This window comes from Eumetopias jubatus, unplaced genomic scaffold, assembly GCF_037043125.1.
Source record: "Eumetopias jubatus isolate StellerSeaLion01/CBP00866 unplaced genomic scaffold, mEumJub1_p1.0 scaffold_4, whole genome shotgun sequence".
Lineage (NCBI taxonomy): Eukaryota > Metazoa > Chordata > Mammalia > Carnivora > Otariidae > Eumetopias > Eumetopias jubatus.
This window is the reverse complement of record NW_028274810.1, coordinates 22,610,049-22,626,427: the sequence shown is the minus strand read 5'-3', so window position 1 is coordinate 22,626,427 and position 16,379 is coordinate 22,610,049. Positions and strand designations below refer to the sequence as shown.

The 16,379-nt window shown below is 42.4% G+C and overlaps 1 protein-coding gene across 4 annotated transcripts in view; it reads left to right on the top strand.

The window, feature by feature from the left end:
- The window catches only part of CDC14A (cell division cycle 14A), a 178,992-nt gene that overhangs the window by 97,585 nt on the left and 65,028 nt on the right, over positions 1-16,379 (top strand). For all 4 annotated transcript variants that reach the window (XM_088022345.1, XM_088022344.1, XM_028101915.2 and 1 more), the window contains exons 8-9: positions 1,068-1,155; positions 9,560-9,790. In XM_088022345.1, coding sequence (XP_087878471.1) covers positions 1,068-1,155; positions 9,560-9,790 — 319 coding nt within the window. The remainder of the gene's footprint in view (positions 1-1,067; positions 1,156-9,559; positions 9,791-16,379) is intronic.

Below are 16,379 nucleotides of genomic sequence, written 5' to 3'. Positions count from 1 at the left end.
TGGGTGGGCTAAAGAATGCTTATGTGAAGAAGTGATACATATATATTTTATGATGCATGCACAGGTGTGTCCCAATTCCCTGCAAATCTTGGGTACCTTCAGCCCTGCCCCAGTGTTCCATGGGTTTAGAGGCACATTGGGAAGGGAAGGAAATGGAGGACATAATGGAGCAGTGGGAGGATGCTGGGCCCCTTCCCTGGTCTTCAAGCCTTTTCTGAGGATCCTTTAGAGAGTGTAGACCAGAGGTTGACAACTGGTGATTAAAGTCGGCCCAAAGGTGTGTTTTATTTGGTTTCATTTTATTTAAAAACTTAAAATAGTCAACATCAAGTATAGAGAGATTCACATAAAAACCCATTCAGCAGGTCAGCCACATTCAGTTAGCCTTTCCTGCAGGGTGACTCTTTAGCCAGAGCTGAGGAGCCATCTGCCATTATTTATGTCTCTCACCTGGCCTTTGTAGCTGTTTAGGTTTGCAACCCCTGCCAGAGACCTTGGCTAACTCATTTGTGGTGTACCTCAGGGGTTTGATGATCCTCTGTTCTTCACTCCTGCCTCGTTCCATTTTCCAGTTGAAAAATCAGCATTGACAACAGTAGCAACCTATAAAAACAGAAAAAAAAAAAAAAGGAAGTGTGTTCATTATGACCCTGATATTTATAAATTTTTTTCATTCTTTAAAATATGTTTACCATGTTCATGGAAAGTGCTTATATTTCCTTTTATCTTCTCTCCCTTTATTTATTGCGGGGACAAGCAATGTTTGTTTTCATTTCATTTCATTGCAGGGTAGCCAGGAGACAAAATTATTTTAAGCAAAGTACCTCCACTTTAAGTAAAGTTTTTGAAACTTTTCAAGCAGTCTAGATAGTAAAGCTTTTTCTGAAGAGGATTGAAATACCATTTTGCGAATCAGATGCATGTTTTTATTTAAGCTGTATTACTTTGTCTTCATGTACATCCAATAGTACTAACAGAGTGAAAAGCAGTTTTATTTGTAAGGGTTTCCTAAATTGTATAAGAATTATAAAATATTTTTCTTCTCTTTTCTCACAAAATTCTACCAGCGAGTTGAAAATGGTGACTTCAACTGGATTGTTCCAGGAAAATTTTTAGCATTTAGTGGACCACATCCAAAAAGCAAAATTGAAAATGGTAGGTTTTTCTTTACTTTACCATCCAAAAATTTATTTCAGTTCATCTTCTTTAATTTCCTAAGATAATCCTTTCTTTCGGTAATAGTCCCCCCAAAATATTTATTTATTAAAAAATTGAACAGTAGTAATTAGTGTGTTAAATATTATAGTTTAGTAGGTAGAACTATAATCCTGTTTTAAAACTAGAAAATTTGGGGGGCGCCTGGGTGGCTCAGTCGGTTAAGCATCTGCCCTAGGCTCAGGTCATGATCCCAGGATCCTGGGATTGAGTCCCACATCGGGCTTCTTGCTTCTTCCTCTGCCTCTGCCTCTCTCTCTGTCGCTCATGAATAAAATAAAAAAATAAAAATAAAAATCTAAAAAAAAACTAGAAAATTTTTAAATTGCCATAAATAGGCACTTTACCTGACCCAGTTATCAAAGAAGAATCTGAGAAGCAAGCTGGTCAAACTACTAAGCAGACTGTTGAATTCTATCAGTGGTTCTGAGATTTATTTGGTGGTAGAGTGCTACATCAAGGTATTCTTTGGGGAACATCATGTGGAACAATAACGATGATGATGATGACAATAGGTGTCATTTATTGAGTACTTGCTACACACTAGTTACTATCTAAGCGCCATGTTATCTCATTTAATATTCATCTCTATGAGATATAGATACACTTATCTCCATTTTGCAGAGGGAGAAACTGAAACTTACGAGTAGGGAATTTGCCCAGAGTAATAGGGGGAACTGGTTCTCCATCCCAGAGCTGGGCTCCTAAACATTGCCACTGCACTGATCTGTTTATTTCTATTATGACAATGAGAACACCTTTCCAGCTGACAGTAATTAAATTACTCATTTGCAGCATATGCATAGACAGGGGCACACATAGGAAAACAAAAAAAAGCAAAACAAAGAATAAGCCTTTTGAATGAAACATAATTAGCTATGTGAGTTTTCCCATTAATATTTATTTTCTATTTATTTATTTTCATCTGCCAACATTCGTAGAAGACAAGTAATGATAGGCACCAAAGGTTTAAGAATAATTTATGGGAGGAGTACACAACATTAAAAAATTTCACCTATGAACATAATAGCTCTTTTTTTTTTTTTTTTTTTGCTCTTTATCTGTTCGTAGATCTGGAACATCAGTCTTTTGAAGGAACATAATCTGGAACCCCGAGTTTAGATTTATTCTCCTTTTATCACCATTATCTTCCTAAGTATTAATTCTACAAGCTAGTTTCATTGTATATTGTGAATCATACATTCGGATTTGCCGATTTGTTTGAGCTTCCACAGATGTGCTTCTCAGTTCATGCCCACGACATCTCTTCCAGGGATCTCTGTCTGAATCATGGTTTCCCTGTGATGGGTAATGCAAGTCTAGAGAGTTAAGCTACCAAATAGGAGGCCTGTGTACGGAAGCCAGAATTACATCCTCTCATTCATGAATTTGCTAATGAATCTATTTTGTTCCAGACATTGATTAACCTCTGTCACATTGGGTTGTCAGGAGGAACATGTTAAGTGCCTAAGGAAACTACTTTCTGGCAGTTGGTCTTTCAAGACAGAATTGATTCAATTTACCTTTGGCCTTCTGTGCAAAGCGATCTGACTCAGACCCAGAAAATCTTAGTAGGTGCATGGTTTCAGTCATGGCATTGTTGGTAGGTGTTCGTTTGATGAAGTTGAAAGAATTTTGCCATTTTGGATTCCTGTGTTTTATGACATTTTCTTCAAGAGAAGATGAGAGGTGTAATTTATAGAATCATTTAAGATATTTTTAGAGAGGTAATACATGCTTATATTAAAAAACAAAATGCAGATGAATTAATAAAAAGCATGTAAAAATGACCTATAATTCTACCCAAGTTTTCTAGGGCTAGGGGTTGGTGGTGGGATTATGGGGGTTTTAATTTTCTTTTCATCTGCTTCTCTGTATTTACACACATTTTTTTCCTCTTCCAGTGAACACACACACACACACACACACACACACAAAATAAACCTTTCTTTCTTATAAGTAGAGCATCACAATTACTGTCTTTTAAAAAAAGAAAGATTTATTTATTTATTTTAGAGCATGAGAGAGAGTGAGTGAGGGGAGGGGCAGAGGGAGAGGGAGAGAAGGAATCTCAAGCAGACCCCCTGCTGAGCGCACAGCCCCACACAGGGTTCGATCTCACAACCCTGAGATCGTGACCTGAGCCAAAATCAAGAGTTGGCTGCTTAACCGACTGAGCCACCCAGGTGCCCCATGATTACTGTCTTATATCAGCTTTTTTCACTTAACATATCACAGACTTCTTTCCATGGTAGTAAATGTTGATTTTCATTATACTTTTCCATGACTGCATTGTATATTATTCAGTGCTGTGCCATAATGCTGTTACTTTTTGAATGAGATCTACATTGTTTACAGTTTTTCAATTTTCATGGTTGGCAAATGTTTCTACATTTCTTTGTAGTTCTCCTTTCCTCTCTAAATTCTTAAGTAGTAGAGTCAGTGGATAAAAGGCTATGAATAGGGGTGCCTGGGTGGCTCAGTCGTTAAGCGTCTGCCTTCGGCTCAGGTCATGATCCCAGGGTCCTGGGATCGAGCCCCACATCGGACTCCCTGCTCCATGGGAAGCTTGCTTCTTCCTCTTCCACTCCCCCTGGCTTGTGTTCCCTCTCTTGCTATGTCTCTCTCTGTCAAATAAATAAAATCTTTAAAAAAATGTAAAAAAAAAGCTATGAATATTTTGTGTGACAATTCTTTTTTTTTTAAAATTGAAGAACAGTTGACCTACAATATTGTATTAGTTTTAGGTGTACAATATAGTGTTTGGATATTTCTCTACATCAGGACCTGGTCCCCACATTGTCTAGTTACCATCTGTCATCATACACAGTCGTTACATTATTATGACTACATTCCTTATGCTGTGTATTACATCCCCGTGTCTTGTTTATTTTCTAATGGGAAGATTGTACCTTCTTAATTGCCAAAATCTTTAAAAATTCCTTTTGGCCACATAATATAATACTGGGAAATAATTATAGCTACATTTGCTTATATGCCAGGAATGGGGCTGATAAGCCTTTTGTACATGTATCATCTCTTCAAGAATCAGAACCACCCTCTCGGGGAGGTAGTAGTTTTTTTATGGAAGAAAAGATAGAGGCTCGGAGGAGTTAACCTCACTTTCCCAGATTTACACAGCCAGAAAGTGGCAGTGTGTGGATTCAAACACAGGTCTCTGATTCCAAATTCTGTGTTTTCATCTTATTACAGAGGAAGTACATGCTCACTATAGAAAATTTAAGCAATATAGAGAAAAAGTCACGTGTAATTACATAATCTAGAAATAAACACTTAAGATACTGCTCTATATGCATCATTTTCCCCCATGCATCTATTGTGCCCTCGTACATTGAGGAAAAAAAGGTCTGAAAGCGCTATTTACCTAGTATTTGTTGTTTTTTATGATATCTAGGACAATTTCACTTAAGGCTGTCATTAGTAAATATTGACATTTGACTGGACTCCCCATTTTAAGATTGAATAGTCACTAGAAGCTTCATCATATTTTTTGTAAAAGAGCTTTTAACTTTGTAAATCTTTTTTGAGCTTAATAAAATAATTGTGTGATGGAACTAATAAACTTAATCCAATTACAGTGAAATCTAGGTGCTTGCTTGCCTTTTTTTTTAAATTGAGAAACTGTTTCCTGAGGAGGCTGAAAATCATGTTAGGGGTTTGTTAATAGAAAAGGTAGATTTTTACAGAAATTAACACTCAAATAGCTGTTGTTAGGATGTAGGCAAAGAAACCCTAAAATCCTGCGATCTGGGCAGAACGCATTGTAAGAGTCTTAAGTGTGTCTGTGTCAACACAGAGCAAGTACAGTTTGTTACACTCATCTTGGTTCACATTGTTTTGATGGTGGGAAGAGAAGAGCCCTACCTTTTTTTGGTTAAATAAATTTGAATTGATACATGAATAATAAAGCAATAGAATGAAACATATTTTGGATTTCCAGTTTTCCCCCAAATCCCCCAAACTCTCAGGTGGCAACGTCCTTCTCCTCTCTCAAAAAAAAAAAAAGAAAGAAAGAAAGAAAGAAAGAAAGAAAGAAAGAAAGAAAGAAAGAAAGAAAGAAAGAAAGAAAGAAAGAAAGAAAGAAAGAAAGAAAGAAAGAAAGAAAGAAAGAAAGAAAGAAAGAAAGAAAGAAAGAAAGAAAGAAAGAAAGAAAAAGAAAAAGAAAAGAAAAAAGCATAGAGAAAGACAGCCTGAGGCAGGGAATGGCAACAATCTGAAACCTGTTCAGCTTGGTCATATAATGAGAGAAGCAGGTGTGCAGGGCTTGGGCAGAGGAACCTGACTCTGCCCTTTACTGGCTGTGTGAACTTCCCAGAGCTTTGCAGCTTTCTCTGAGCATCCGTTTCCTTGTAGGTCAAACAGGGGGAAAAGGATGCACAATGCACATCTAGTGATGATTAGAGATACTAGATGAAGTGTCTTGCACAGTGTCAGGCACAGAATAGGTGCTTATTAGCAGATATTCTGATTACATTTTTTCATTAATGAGCCTTAAATATATTTTACTGCTTCCTACATCTACCTGCCCCTTTTGAAGTTTTAACTTTTTTTAAAAAAAGATTTTATTTATTTATTAGAGAAAGAGAAAGAGCGAGCTAGCACGAAAAAGGGGGGGGGCAGAAGCTGACTCTACACTGAGCAGGGAGCCCATCGTGGGACCCTGGGATCCTGACCTGAACCAAAGGCAGATACTTAACCAACGGAACCACTGAGGCACCCCAAATCTATACTTTTAATAATGACTGGGTGGACTAGTCATTTGACTCTGTTCTTCAGGGTTCTAACTTTAAATGAGGGCCTGGGACGAGAGGAATTTTGAATCTCTCCGCTCTGAAATTCTGTTTGGTCGGCTCTTGTGCTCTGCCTGTGCTTTACTGATGCCAGGGCGCCATCTAGTGGCCAAATGGAGGAAGGGGCTGCTGAATGTTCTGTCCTCTCTGCATGCTGCTAAAACCAGTCCGAAATGCAGTGATAACACCCACAAACAGTTATTCAGAGGTCATAGGATATTGTCATTGTCATTGGTTATAACTCACTTGAAACAGTTTTGAGGATTTTAAAGAAACCTGCTCACGAACTCTAGGAAGTGTAGCCCCTAATGTTCGTATAACATTCCTTTGTTTGGGGACCTAACAGAGTCAAGTTGGATCTTAACTTGAAATCAGCCCCAGCACAGGCCCTGGAATCTGACTGCTAGGGTTCAAATGCTGCCCCTATCTCTTACTAGCTGTGTGTGCCTGGGCTACTTTACTTTTCTAGGCAGCAATAACTGGGTAATTGCAAGGTTTAATGAGATGATCCATATGAAGCACTTTGTTTAGTGCCTGGCACATAATAAGTGCTTAGTAAATGTTAGTTATGATTATTATCATTATTGTTTTTATTTCAATGTCCTATTTCCATATTTGACTAACTGTCCAGTTTTTTTAAAACCCAGACATACTCGGAATTTCTCTTAATAGTTGATTTAGATATATTTACTCCTGAGAGAAATTAATATATAAGAAGAAACTTCTTCCTCCTCTTCGTCTTGGTGGAGGAGGGGAGGGGATAGACACCAAACCAACCATTAGCACATCTGGTAACAGGTGCCATCACAGAGGTGCCAGGGATGCTAGGAACCCAGGGTCGGAAGTGTTCACCAGCCACACCAGGGGAAGACTTCCCATGTGTTTATGAGTACTCTCCTTCCCATTCTTACATGATAGAAAAGCTCGTTTCCTTATGCCGTCTGATATGGTTTGAAGTGGGGTCCATAAGTCACCAGCCAAGGAAGAATTCTTGAGATGTTTTCAGTGCAAAAAAGTATTTTTACTATAGCATGGGGACAGGACCCATGGGCAGAAAGATCTGTCTCGGGATGGTGAGGAGCAATTGATTAGATACTTTGGAGTTGGGGGAGGTAAAGACAAAGGAAGTTTCCAAGAGGATTTTCATATGCTAAAGACTTATGGGATGCTGGAGGCCTAGCTGTTGTCAAACTCAGGTTGTTTTTCCCTCTAAGCAAAGTACTGAGACAGTTGGGAGTTCCTGGAGGACTGTCTCAAGTATTTGTCAGGGGGCTGCACGTTATAAGAAAACTTAATTTTATCTACATTTCCTTCTTGCCTTTGTTCCCCCACCAACCACAGCTTTTTTCTCCTTTAGGTTGTAAATCTGTTGCTGGAAAATAATTTGAACTAAGTAGGAAAACAGATTTGTTTTTTCCAAGTAGAAAACTGCATCCATTTTCTCTAAATGTGTGTGTACAAGTTACTGTTTCTACACAGAAGATTGAAAATAAGCTCTGTATTACCTGTTTGCCCGGAAGCAGCATGGCCTGTGAGAATCTTGTATCTGGGCGGTGGAGTAGTTTGATCTGCCTTCCAGTTCTGCCTCCAACCATTGCGTGACCTTGGCCAAGGATACCAGTTAGGGTTCTGTTTGCAGGCAGCAGAACCACCTCTGGTAAATTAAACCAAAAAAAGCATTGATTGGAATGATGCTGGGGATCTCACAGCCTCCAAGGGAAGGCTGGAGAATGAGGCCTAGAAAATGAGCAGGATCCAAGCGAGACAACGTCTCAGCAGGGTCCAGGCAGGGAAATGGAAACCACACCATTTCAAACAGAGGGAATTTAACACAAGGGATTTGTTACAGAGAAGGCTAAAAAGGAAAAGGGCAACACTGAAGAAACCAGAATATTATGGAGGAAAGAGCTCCTGCCTTTAGAAAGGTAGAAAGTGAGGTCACCAGAATCTGGGGGCTTGGAAGGGGAGCCAGGCTGGTATTGGGAGCTCTGAAGGGAATGCCACCAGCTGGTGTGTGCACTTGGGGGCTGAGGAGCAGAGACCAGGTGGCTGGGCCGCAGACTGGTCCTGGGAGTACGATGCTGAGCTGGGAGCTCTGGTTGCTCCTATCTTCTTCGGCTGAAGCCTCCTGGCCCCCACCCAGAAGCTTCTGGTCATTCCAGTCATGCTTCGTGCCTCCCATGTTTTGAACTGACAGCGAGCCAGCTGCAAATGCCCTCTGCAGACCCTGGCCCCATCATGGGAGGGTTGGCTTGCTGCTGAGAGAAAATAGGAAATGACCAGCATATGCAGAGTCCGAGGCAGTGCAAGATACGGCCAAGGACACAGCGAAGAAATTGCTGGTTTACTTTGCGGGCTAATGCCACCCATACGCTCTGGGCCCACCATCATGAAAGAGTTCTGAATGAGACTGTCTCACCCGGTATGCCCTGCGTCAGTGAACCCTGCATACGTTACAGGTGTGGTCATCAGGGTGCTGAGAAGTTAGTCCCCTGTGAATCCCTGGGGCTGCGGGCCAGGTATGCAGTGGCCAAAGCCCCCCCCCCCCCCCCCCCCCGCCTCGCCGCCGGTCACCTCGGTTGATTGGCTAAGTCTAGGTCGCATGTCTGTAACCCAGCTGACTCTGTAGCTCCCGGGAATACTCACACGATGCTGGATCCACTGGAAACGGAAGGCGGTTTAGGGGCTGACCACCTATATCCCTGTGCCTCTCCCAGTGAGAATGTCTACAAAAATTTATTCAACTTTTTTAGTTTCTCCATCTGTTAAATGGGGTTTACTATTCTTACCTTAACAGGCTGTTTGGAGAATTAAAAGAAATGTTATACAATGGTGACTTAGACGTGGTAGGTGCTTAATAATTATTCCTCTCTTTTGTGGGGGATTGCACTGTAGAGTGAAACGAATCACCCAGCACAAGGGCTTTAACCATAGTTGAAAAGTATTTGTCGGGGCGCCTGGGTGGCTCAGTCGTTAAGCGTCTGCCTTCGGCTCAGGTCATGATCCCAGGGTCCTGGGATCGGCCCCACATGGGGCTCTGCTCGGCGGGAAGCCTGCTTCTCCCTCTCCCACTCCCCCTGCTTGTGTTCCCTCTCTTGCTGTCTGTCAAATAAATAAATAAAATCTTAAAAAAAAAAGTTTGTCAAGTGGAAGAAAAAGCACAAAGAATCATGCCAGCAGGCCTCCTGGGCACCTTTGACCTTTGAGTGGCCCCCGGATGCCTTTGTTTTGGCTTAGGAGGAGTGTATGCTTCCGGACTTGAATCCTATGGGTAGAGGTTTCGGATTTTCATGAGCGATTTCCAGTACTCAGAGAAGGTTTTTTCCCCCCCTCCTGTGGTGTGTGTGTGTGTGTGTATGGCTCTTCAGACTGCTGCTTTAGGAAAGTGCTTCCACCTCTTTCTTACTCTCTCAGGAAATGCCCTTTCCTCGTAAGCTCTGGAGATTCATAAGCTTGACCGTGAAGCGTTCTGGCGTTCCTGGGCGTGTCAGGGAAACGCGTGCCATTTGCTCACAGCTCCGTTTTCCCTTCAGGCTATCCTCTTCACGCCCCTGAAGCCTACTTTCCTTATTTCAAAAAGCACAACGTGACGGCAGTCGTGAGGCTGAACAAAAAGATTTACGAGGCGAAGCGCTTCACAGACGCGGGCTTCGAGCACTACGACCTCTTCTTCATCGACGGCAGCACGCCCAGCGACAACATCGTGCGGAGGTTCCTGAACATCTGCGAGAACACGGACGGGGCGATCGCGGTTCACTGCAAAGGTGCGTGCGGCCTCGGTGGCCACTCTGGAAGGGGACGCGGCCGAAAGCTGCCAGTCATGCAGAGCCAAACCAGCTAGAGTCGGCCGAAAAAGACCACGAGTGTTTTTGTTTGTCTGTTTGAGAACACTGGAACACAAACCCATTTAAATAACCCCTTCCTGTGGCAAGGCTTGCTTAGATGCGGATAATCGGTGGAGGTCTGCTTTTCCCCGGCCTTACCTTACCCAGCTCCTGCTCGCTGACGCCAGGCAATCGCCACATGGCCCCGTCTGTGGGCCGGGAAGAATGCCCTGACTAGGTACAATTGTCAAGAGGCAGTTTTTCCCCTCCTTTTCTTCCAGAATTGCCAATCTCCTTTCTACCCTCCTCCTCCCATGTGATATTTTATGCTCCCATTTTAGAACCCAGCCGTCGGGACCCCATTTTGCCTTCTACTCCCCCCTTCCCTTACTGGTTTTTTGCAAAACGGACCAGAGTGTCTTCCCTGCCCATTGCTAGCGGAGGGCAGCATGCTGGGGTCGCTGGCGAGCTTGCTTGCTGCAGATGTGTTAACTGTTTCTTTGCGTGAACTTGGTTATGTAAAGACTTGGTTATATAAACGAATCTCTGCTCTCTAGGGGTGGGTACTTCCTCAGGCAGGGGTCTTTCAGACTACAGGGACCCTAAAGTTGCCAGATTCAGTAAATAAAAATACAGGACGCCTCGTTAAATTTGAATTTTTGACAAACCAATGAATACTTTTTTAGTATGTTTCGAGTATGTCACGGAACATACATTCTACATTTTAGCTGGCAACCTGGTGTTGGCTACTCAGAAAATGTGAAATAACATTTTCTCCAAGCTTAGTTGTTAGACTGTGAGGAGAATCAGATTCCGTTTTGGATTTTCCAGCCCTGGTGGGAGGTCTTTTACTGGGGTCTTTGATTGGAGTGACGGGAGATACCTCCGGCCACTCTGGGATGGAGGCTAGTTCCTCGCACGCATCTCATCCTGCCACTGGGTGGCGCTGCTCTCACGATTTTGAGTCTGATCACTGGTTTCTGTGGAGTTTATGCTAATTGCCTAGTAGGTGTTGGGGATTGTACTGTTCTCTTCAAGTGCCTAGTGCTGCTGTAACTGACTTATTCAGACAAGCATGGCTTCGGTTCTGACAGAAATTAAAATACCATTTTGTAGGCCTTTGTTTCTATGTTTAAGATTTGAGTAGGTGGAGGTACTTGGCTGACATGTGAGCGGCAACGGGAAGCTGCGTTTTGCCAGAGACCCGGAGAGACGCACGTGGCCGCGATTCGGATGAGGGCTCCTCGTGTCAGGCTCCATCCACATCAGCCGAGCCGCCGCCACCCCTCCTCTTCCGGTTTCTTAGCCGGATGGGGCCCTGGCGTGCAGGACGCCCTAGCCCTCCAAGGGGTGTGTGTGTGTGTGCGCGTGCCCTAGCCCTCCAAGGGCCCTGGCGTGTGTGTGTGTGTGTGTGTGTGTGTGCCCTAGCCCTCCAAGGGCCCTGGCGTGTGTGTGTGTGTGTGTGTGTGTGTGTGCCCTAGCCCTCCAAGGGCCCTGGCGTGTGTGTGTGTGTGTGTGTGTGCCCTAGCCCTCCAAGGGCCCTGGCGTGTGTGTGTGTGTGTGTGTGTGTGTGTGTGCCCTAGCCCTCCAAGGGCCCTGGCGTGTGTGTTTGTGTGTGTGTGTGTGCCCTAGCCCTCCAAGGGCCCTGGCGTGCAGGACGCCCTAGCCCTCCAAGGGGTGTGTGTGTGTGTGTGTGTGTGTGTGTGTGTGTGTGCCCTAGCCCTCCAAGGGCCCTGGCGTGCAGGACGCCCTAGCCCTCCAAGGGGTGTGTGTGTGTGTGTGTGTGTGTGTGCGCGCGTGCCCTAGCCCTCCAAGGGGTGTGTGTGTGTGTGTGTGTGTGTGTGTGTGTGTGGCGGGGTCTGTTGGGGCGGGGTATCGGGCTAGGAAGGTGTCTTGTTCTCTCATCCAGAGAGTGCTTTCAGTTCTCATCAGGTCACAGTGGACTGGTGGGGAGCTGGCTTGCCCTGGATGGGGTTCATTTACGCTCTGACTTTGCCTTTCCAGCTCATTTTGTTAAAGATTGCCCAGGCCCGAGAAAAAGCCAGCATTTCGCACATTTCAAATATCAGTGGACCTTGAGAGCTAGTGGGACTATAGCAGCTACCAACCTTTAGTAGGAGATGTTTGTGTGCTCTTTTTCAAAGTTTATTTTTGTGTCACAAAAATTAATATTTTTCCTCCGATTAATTTGGCCTTATTTCCTAGTCGATTAATTTTATGGTTACCAAGTCATAGAGCTTATCTGTGTGTCATATGTTGGATTGACAAATTCATGGAAGAAGAAATGCAAAACTGTCATTAAAACTCAGTATCTTTCTCTTTTTAACAGAAGTATAGTTGATTCACAATGTTATATTAGTTTCAAGTGTACAACATAGTGATGGGACAAGTTTATACATTATGCTCTGCTCACTACACGCGCAGCTCCCATCTGTCACCATATGATGCTATTATAATACCATTGACTATATTCCCTATGCTGTGCCTTTTATTCCTGTGATTTTTTCATTCCAAAGCTAGAGGCCTGTACCTCCCACTCCCCTTCACCCATTTTGTCCCTCCCTTCATTCCCTTCCACTGTGGCAACTACCAGTTTGTTCTCTGTATTTATGGGTCTGTTTCTACCTTTTCTTTCTTTCTTTTTGTTTTTTTAGATTCCACATATAAGTGAAATTGTATGTTATTTGTCTTTCCATCTGACATATTTCACTTAGCATAATACCTTCTAGGTCCATCCATGTTGTTGCAAATGGCAAAATCTCATTCTTTTTTATGGATGAGTAATATTACATTATATATACATCTCTCTCTCTCTCTCTCTCTCTTTCTCTCTCTCTCTCTCTCTCTATCTATATATATATATATATACTTCCTTATTCATTCATCTATCGATGGACACTTAGGTTGCTTCCACATCTTGGCTATTGTAAATAATGCTGCAATAAACAGGGGTGCGTATATCTTTTTGAATTAGTGTTTTCATTTTCTTTTGGGTATCTGTATCTCTCTTGATAGCATTTCTCACCTAACTGAAATTATAAAAATGAAACTCTCTGATGTTCAACATTCTTATTACAGGTATTCTCTGTATTATATCCTAGATTTGTGAATGTTAACATTTAAAAAAATACAGTATGGGTGTATGAGTTGTGTGTGTATGTATTTTATACTGCAGAGGTTTATATGTTTTTATTTAAAATCAGAACCATTAGCACTGAGGTGAGTTCTTGTATGGGAAGGTCACATTCACATGTGGTGACATCTTTTGGATAATGTTATTTCATTTGCTTCCACTTGTACACACATGTAGGACTCCTTTATAAAGATTACACCTTCCGTTTAATTACAGCTGTATTGCTTTTAATAGCATACTTATCTACTAGAGGCCTGTTAATTATTTTGACATCTGCCCTAATTAAGTCAGTTTAATTTTCTGGGAATTGAAGCATCACTGAGCATTTTAACTGAAGTACAAGGAGGAGGGAGAGAGAACCTTATTCTATGTCACATGAACTTCAGTAGCTGCTGGAAAGGGAATGAAGATGTCGTGCCTCAACATAAAGTGCTAGATAGAGAGACAAACTAGAAATTGATTTGCTGGGAATGTGTGAAATCTTACCAATGATCCAGTGTCTATAGTTCACCTTCTGGTTGATAAAAGGGATGACTATGATTTGTTTTTGAAAATTTCTAGCACAAATAATAATTTTAAAAAATGGGAACACTGTGATGTTCTGGTATGTGATTGTTGATATTCTGTAGGATTTCAGAAAATGCCCAGAACTACAAGGGAATCAGCATTTAACTTGGTATAAATAGAGTACTTTTCAACGTCTTGTCTTGCTGTGTCAGGGAGCCCTTTAATTATGAATGCTTTAAGAAATTTGTTAAAGTTTTTATAGAAACTTAGTGAAATGTTCCTATTCTGTTGAATTGTGGTAAGAGCTCCTAACTATTGAGTGCTAAGTACGTTCTTTTTATAGATCTAAATTATAGACTCTTTTTAAAAGGGGAAGCAACTTTAGTTTCAGAGAAATTTGAAAATTTTCTGCACCACCTTTTTTGGTTGTGAGTGTGTGTGACTAGGAGCCTAGCCTAGGGAATGGGACAGCCCCTTCTTTGCACAGGGAGGGGAGCAGTGAGAGGTAGGGCTGCCTCTAGAAACACCATCTCCTCTCCAGAGAGGAGACTCCAAGGTGGGACCCCAGAAAGTCTTTGCTCATTGCAGGTTCCTGCTGAGGTTCCTACAGCAGGCTGTTTCCGCTGTGTTTTATCCACAGGATTACCTATAGTCTTGTCAGATGTCTGAGAGTTCACAATGCTGCAGAGGCAAAGAGTATCTGCTCTGGACAGAAACAGAAAGGCAAATTGCCTTCACTCTAATGTTAAAGGAAGAGCCCCACTGAGACCACAATGAAATTTTACTCTTTTCTAAAGAATGTTGATGTTTGATCTGGGGCAAAATGTACTTCAGATGGAAACAGGCTACACACACACACACACACACACACACCCTCATCTAATAAAACATTGTAAATATAATTTTTAAAAAGGAAGGCTTAATGGGAAGGGAATGTCAAGCATCTGTAAACATGAGCTTGATTGTAATTTTATTTGCATTTTTTTAATAAAGGTTGTATTTTTAAGTAATCTCTACACCAGTGTGGGGATCAAACTCATAATCCCGACATCAAGAGTCACATGTTCCTCCAACTGAGCCTGCCAGGTGCCCCTCATTTGCGTTTTGATGTGTATTTTCAACCTGCCTTTATTGCCTCCAAGGAGGGAGAATTTTTTTTTTTTTTTTTTTGCAGGGGGTAGGGTGGGGAGGAACCATTCTTTTTCTGTGTAAAGCACAGATTTACGTACTGTACATAGAGATATGCAGTATACTGTGGCAGTAACATTTCATGGGAGACAATCAGGAAAAATGTCTTAAAGAGGCTGTTAGAGGAGGCGATAAGGAAAAAAAGATTGAGAAACACTGATTTAGAGACCGCTTTTTCACACTTTCACATTTATGGAACTAGGATGGATCTGAAAATGGGTAGCATGTCATAGTTTAATTTTTTCTTACTTAGGTGGAATTTAAATAATGGTGCATATCACACTGTTAGGCGACTTGATGGTATCTTAGATTTGGGGAGACACTGTGTATTTCGAAGTACTGGAGAGATTAGAGAAGATACTCTTTATTATTTGACCAGCAAAGCTTACAAAAGGGCTCCTCTTTTGGGGGAAAAGATTCTTTTTTTTTTTTTAAGATTATTTATTTATTTATTTGACAGAACGAGAGAGAGACAGTGAGAGAGGGAACACAAGCAGGGGGAGTGGGAGAGGGAGAAGCAGGCTTCCCACGGAGCAGGGAGCCTGACGAGGGGGGGGGGGCCTTGATGCCAGGACCCTGGGATCATGACCTGAGCTGAAGGCAGACACTTAACGACTGAGCCATCCAGGCGCCTCCGGGGGGGGGGGGGGGGGAAGAGGGGGGGGAAAGATGCTTAAGCATATTAAAAACAAAGCTGTCAACTTTCCCGTTTCCTTTTCTAACTAAATGTTTTCACGGATGAAATTGACCTTGGACCAGTTTTCCAGGCCAGAAATACCAGTCATCTTTGACTTTCCCTGTGACCCAGTCCAAATGTCTTTCTAATTCAGCTCCTCCTTTTTATCATCAAGGTCCATCCAGCCCCATCTGTGCCCCTCCTGGCCACCTCGCCCTCCTGCCCACCTCACCCTCCTGCCCCAGCCTCCTAGCTGTTCCCTGGCTCCCCACTCTGTACTTTCCAACATTGTCTGTGTGCTGCTTCCTGAGCATCTCCTTTTATCACGGTACTTTCTTGCCCCCAAATACATGGCAACTTTATTTTGCCCTTTACATTGGTTGAAGGAAAAAATACAGATTTTTTTTACATAATAACAGTTGTATGTTTATTAGCTATTGATAATATCACGAATTCTGTAATACTTTTAAAATGACTTGAATTTTGTTCATCAAAGCATCATCTACATGTATTTGAGGAGTAATAATAATACATACACCCAGGAGATGTGACTTAACCGGTACTCAGAGCACAGTGGACCTGGTTCTGGAGACTCCTAATGATAACTCAGCGGTCCTTTATGTCTTTGGCCCACAACTTGGAATCTATTTCACCTAAGCTCGGGCCCTTCCACTTGACTCAGAGGTGCTCTATTTTCTGGCCTTTTCTGCCCATCCGACCTTATTCTGCACTCGACACACACTGACACATTCTTCAGCCAAGCTTTCATTCATCACACCCTTTGCTGAAAATATTCTGTGACCTTCCTATTCTTTAGAGTCTGCTAAAGTCCGTGTTAGCAATGACACATTCTTTGAAGACACCAGAGGCTCACATAGCGTCCCCCACTTTGTCTGAGAGCCCAGTTTCTTTGTTGTTGTTATCTTTCCCATTTCTTTGTTCTTGTTTCCTGCTTAATATTCTGCAACTGCTCTGATACTCATCATGGTAAAAAATTATATCCTATACTTGCTTATATCCTTATC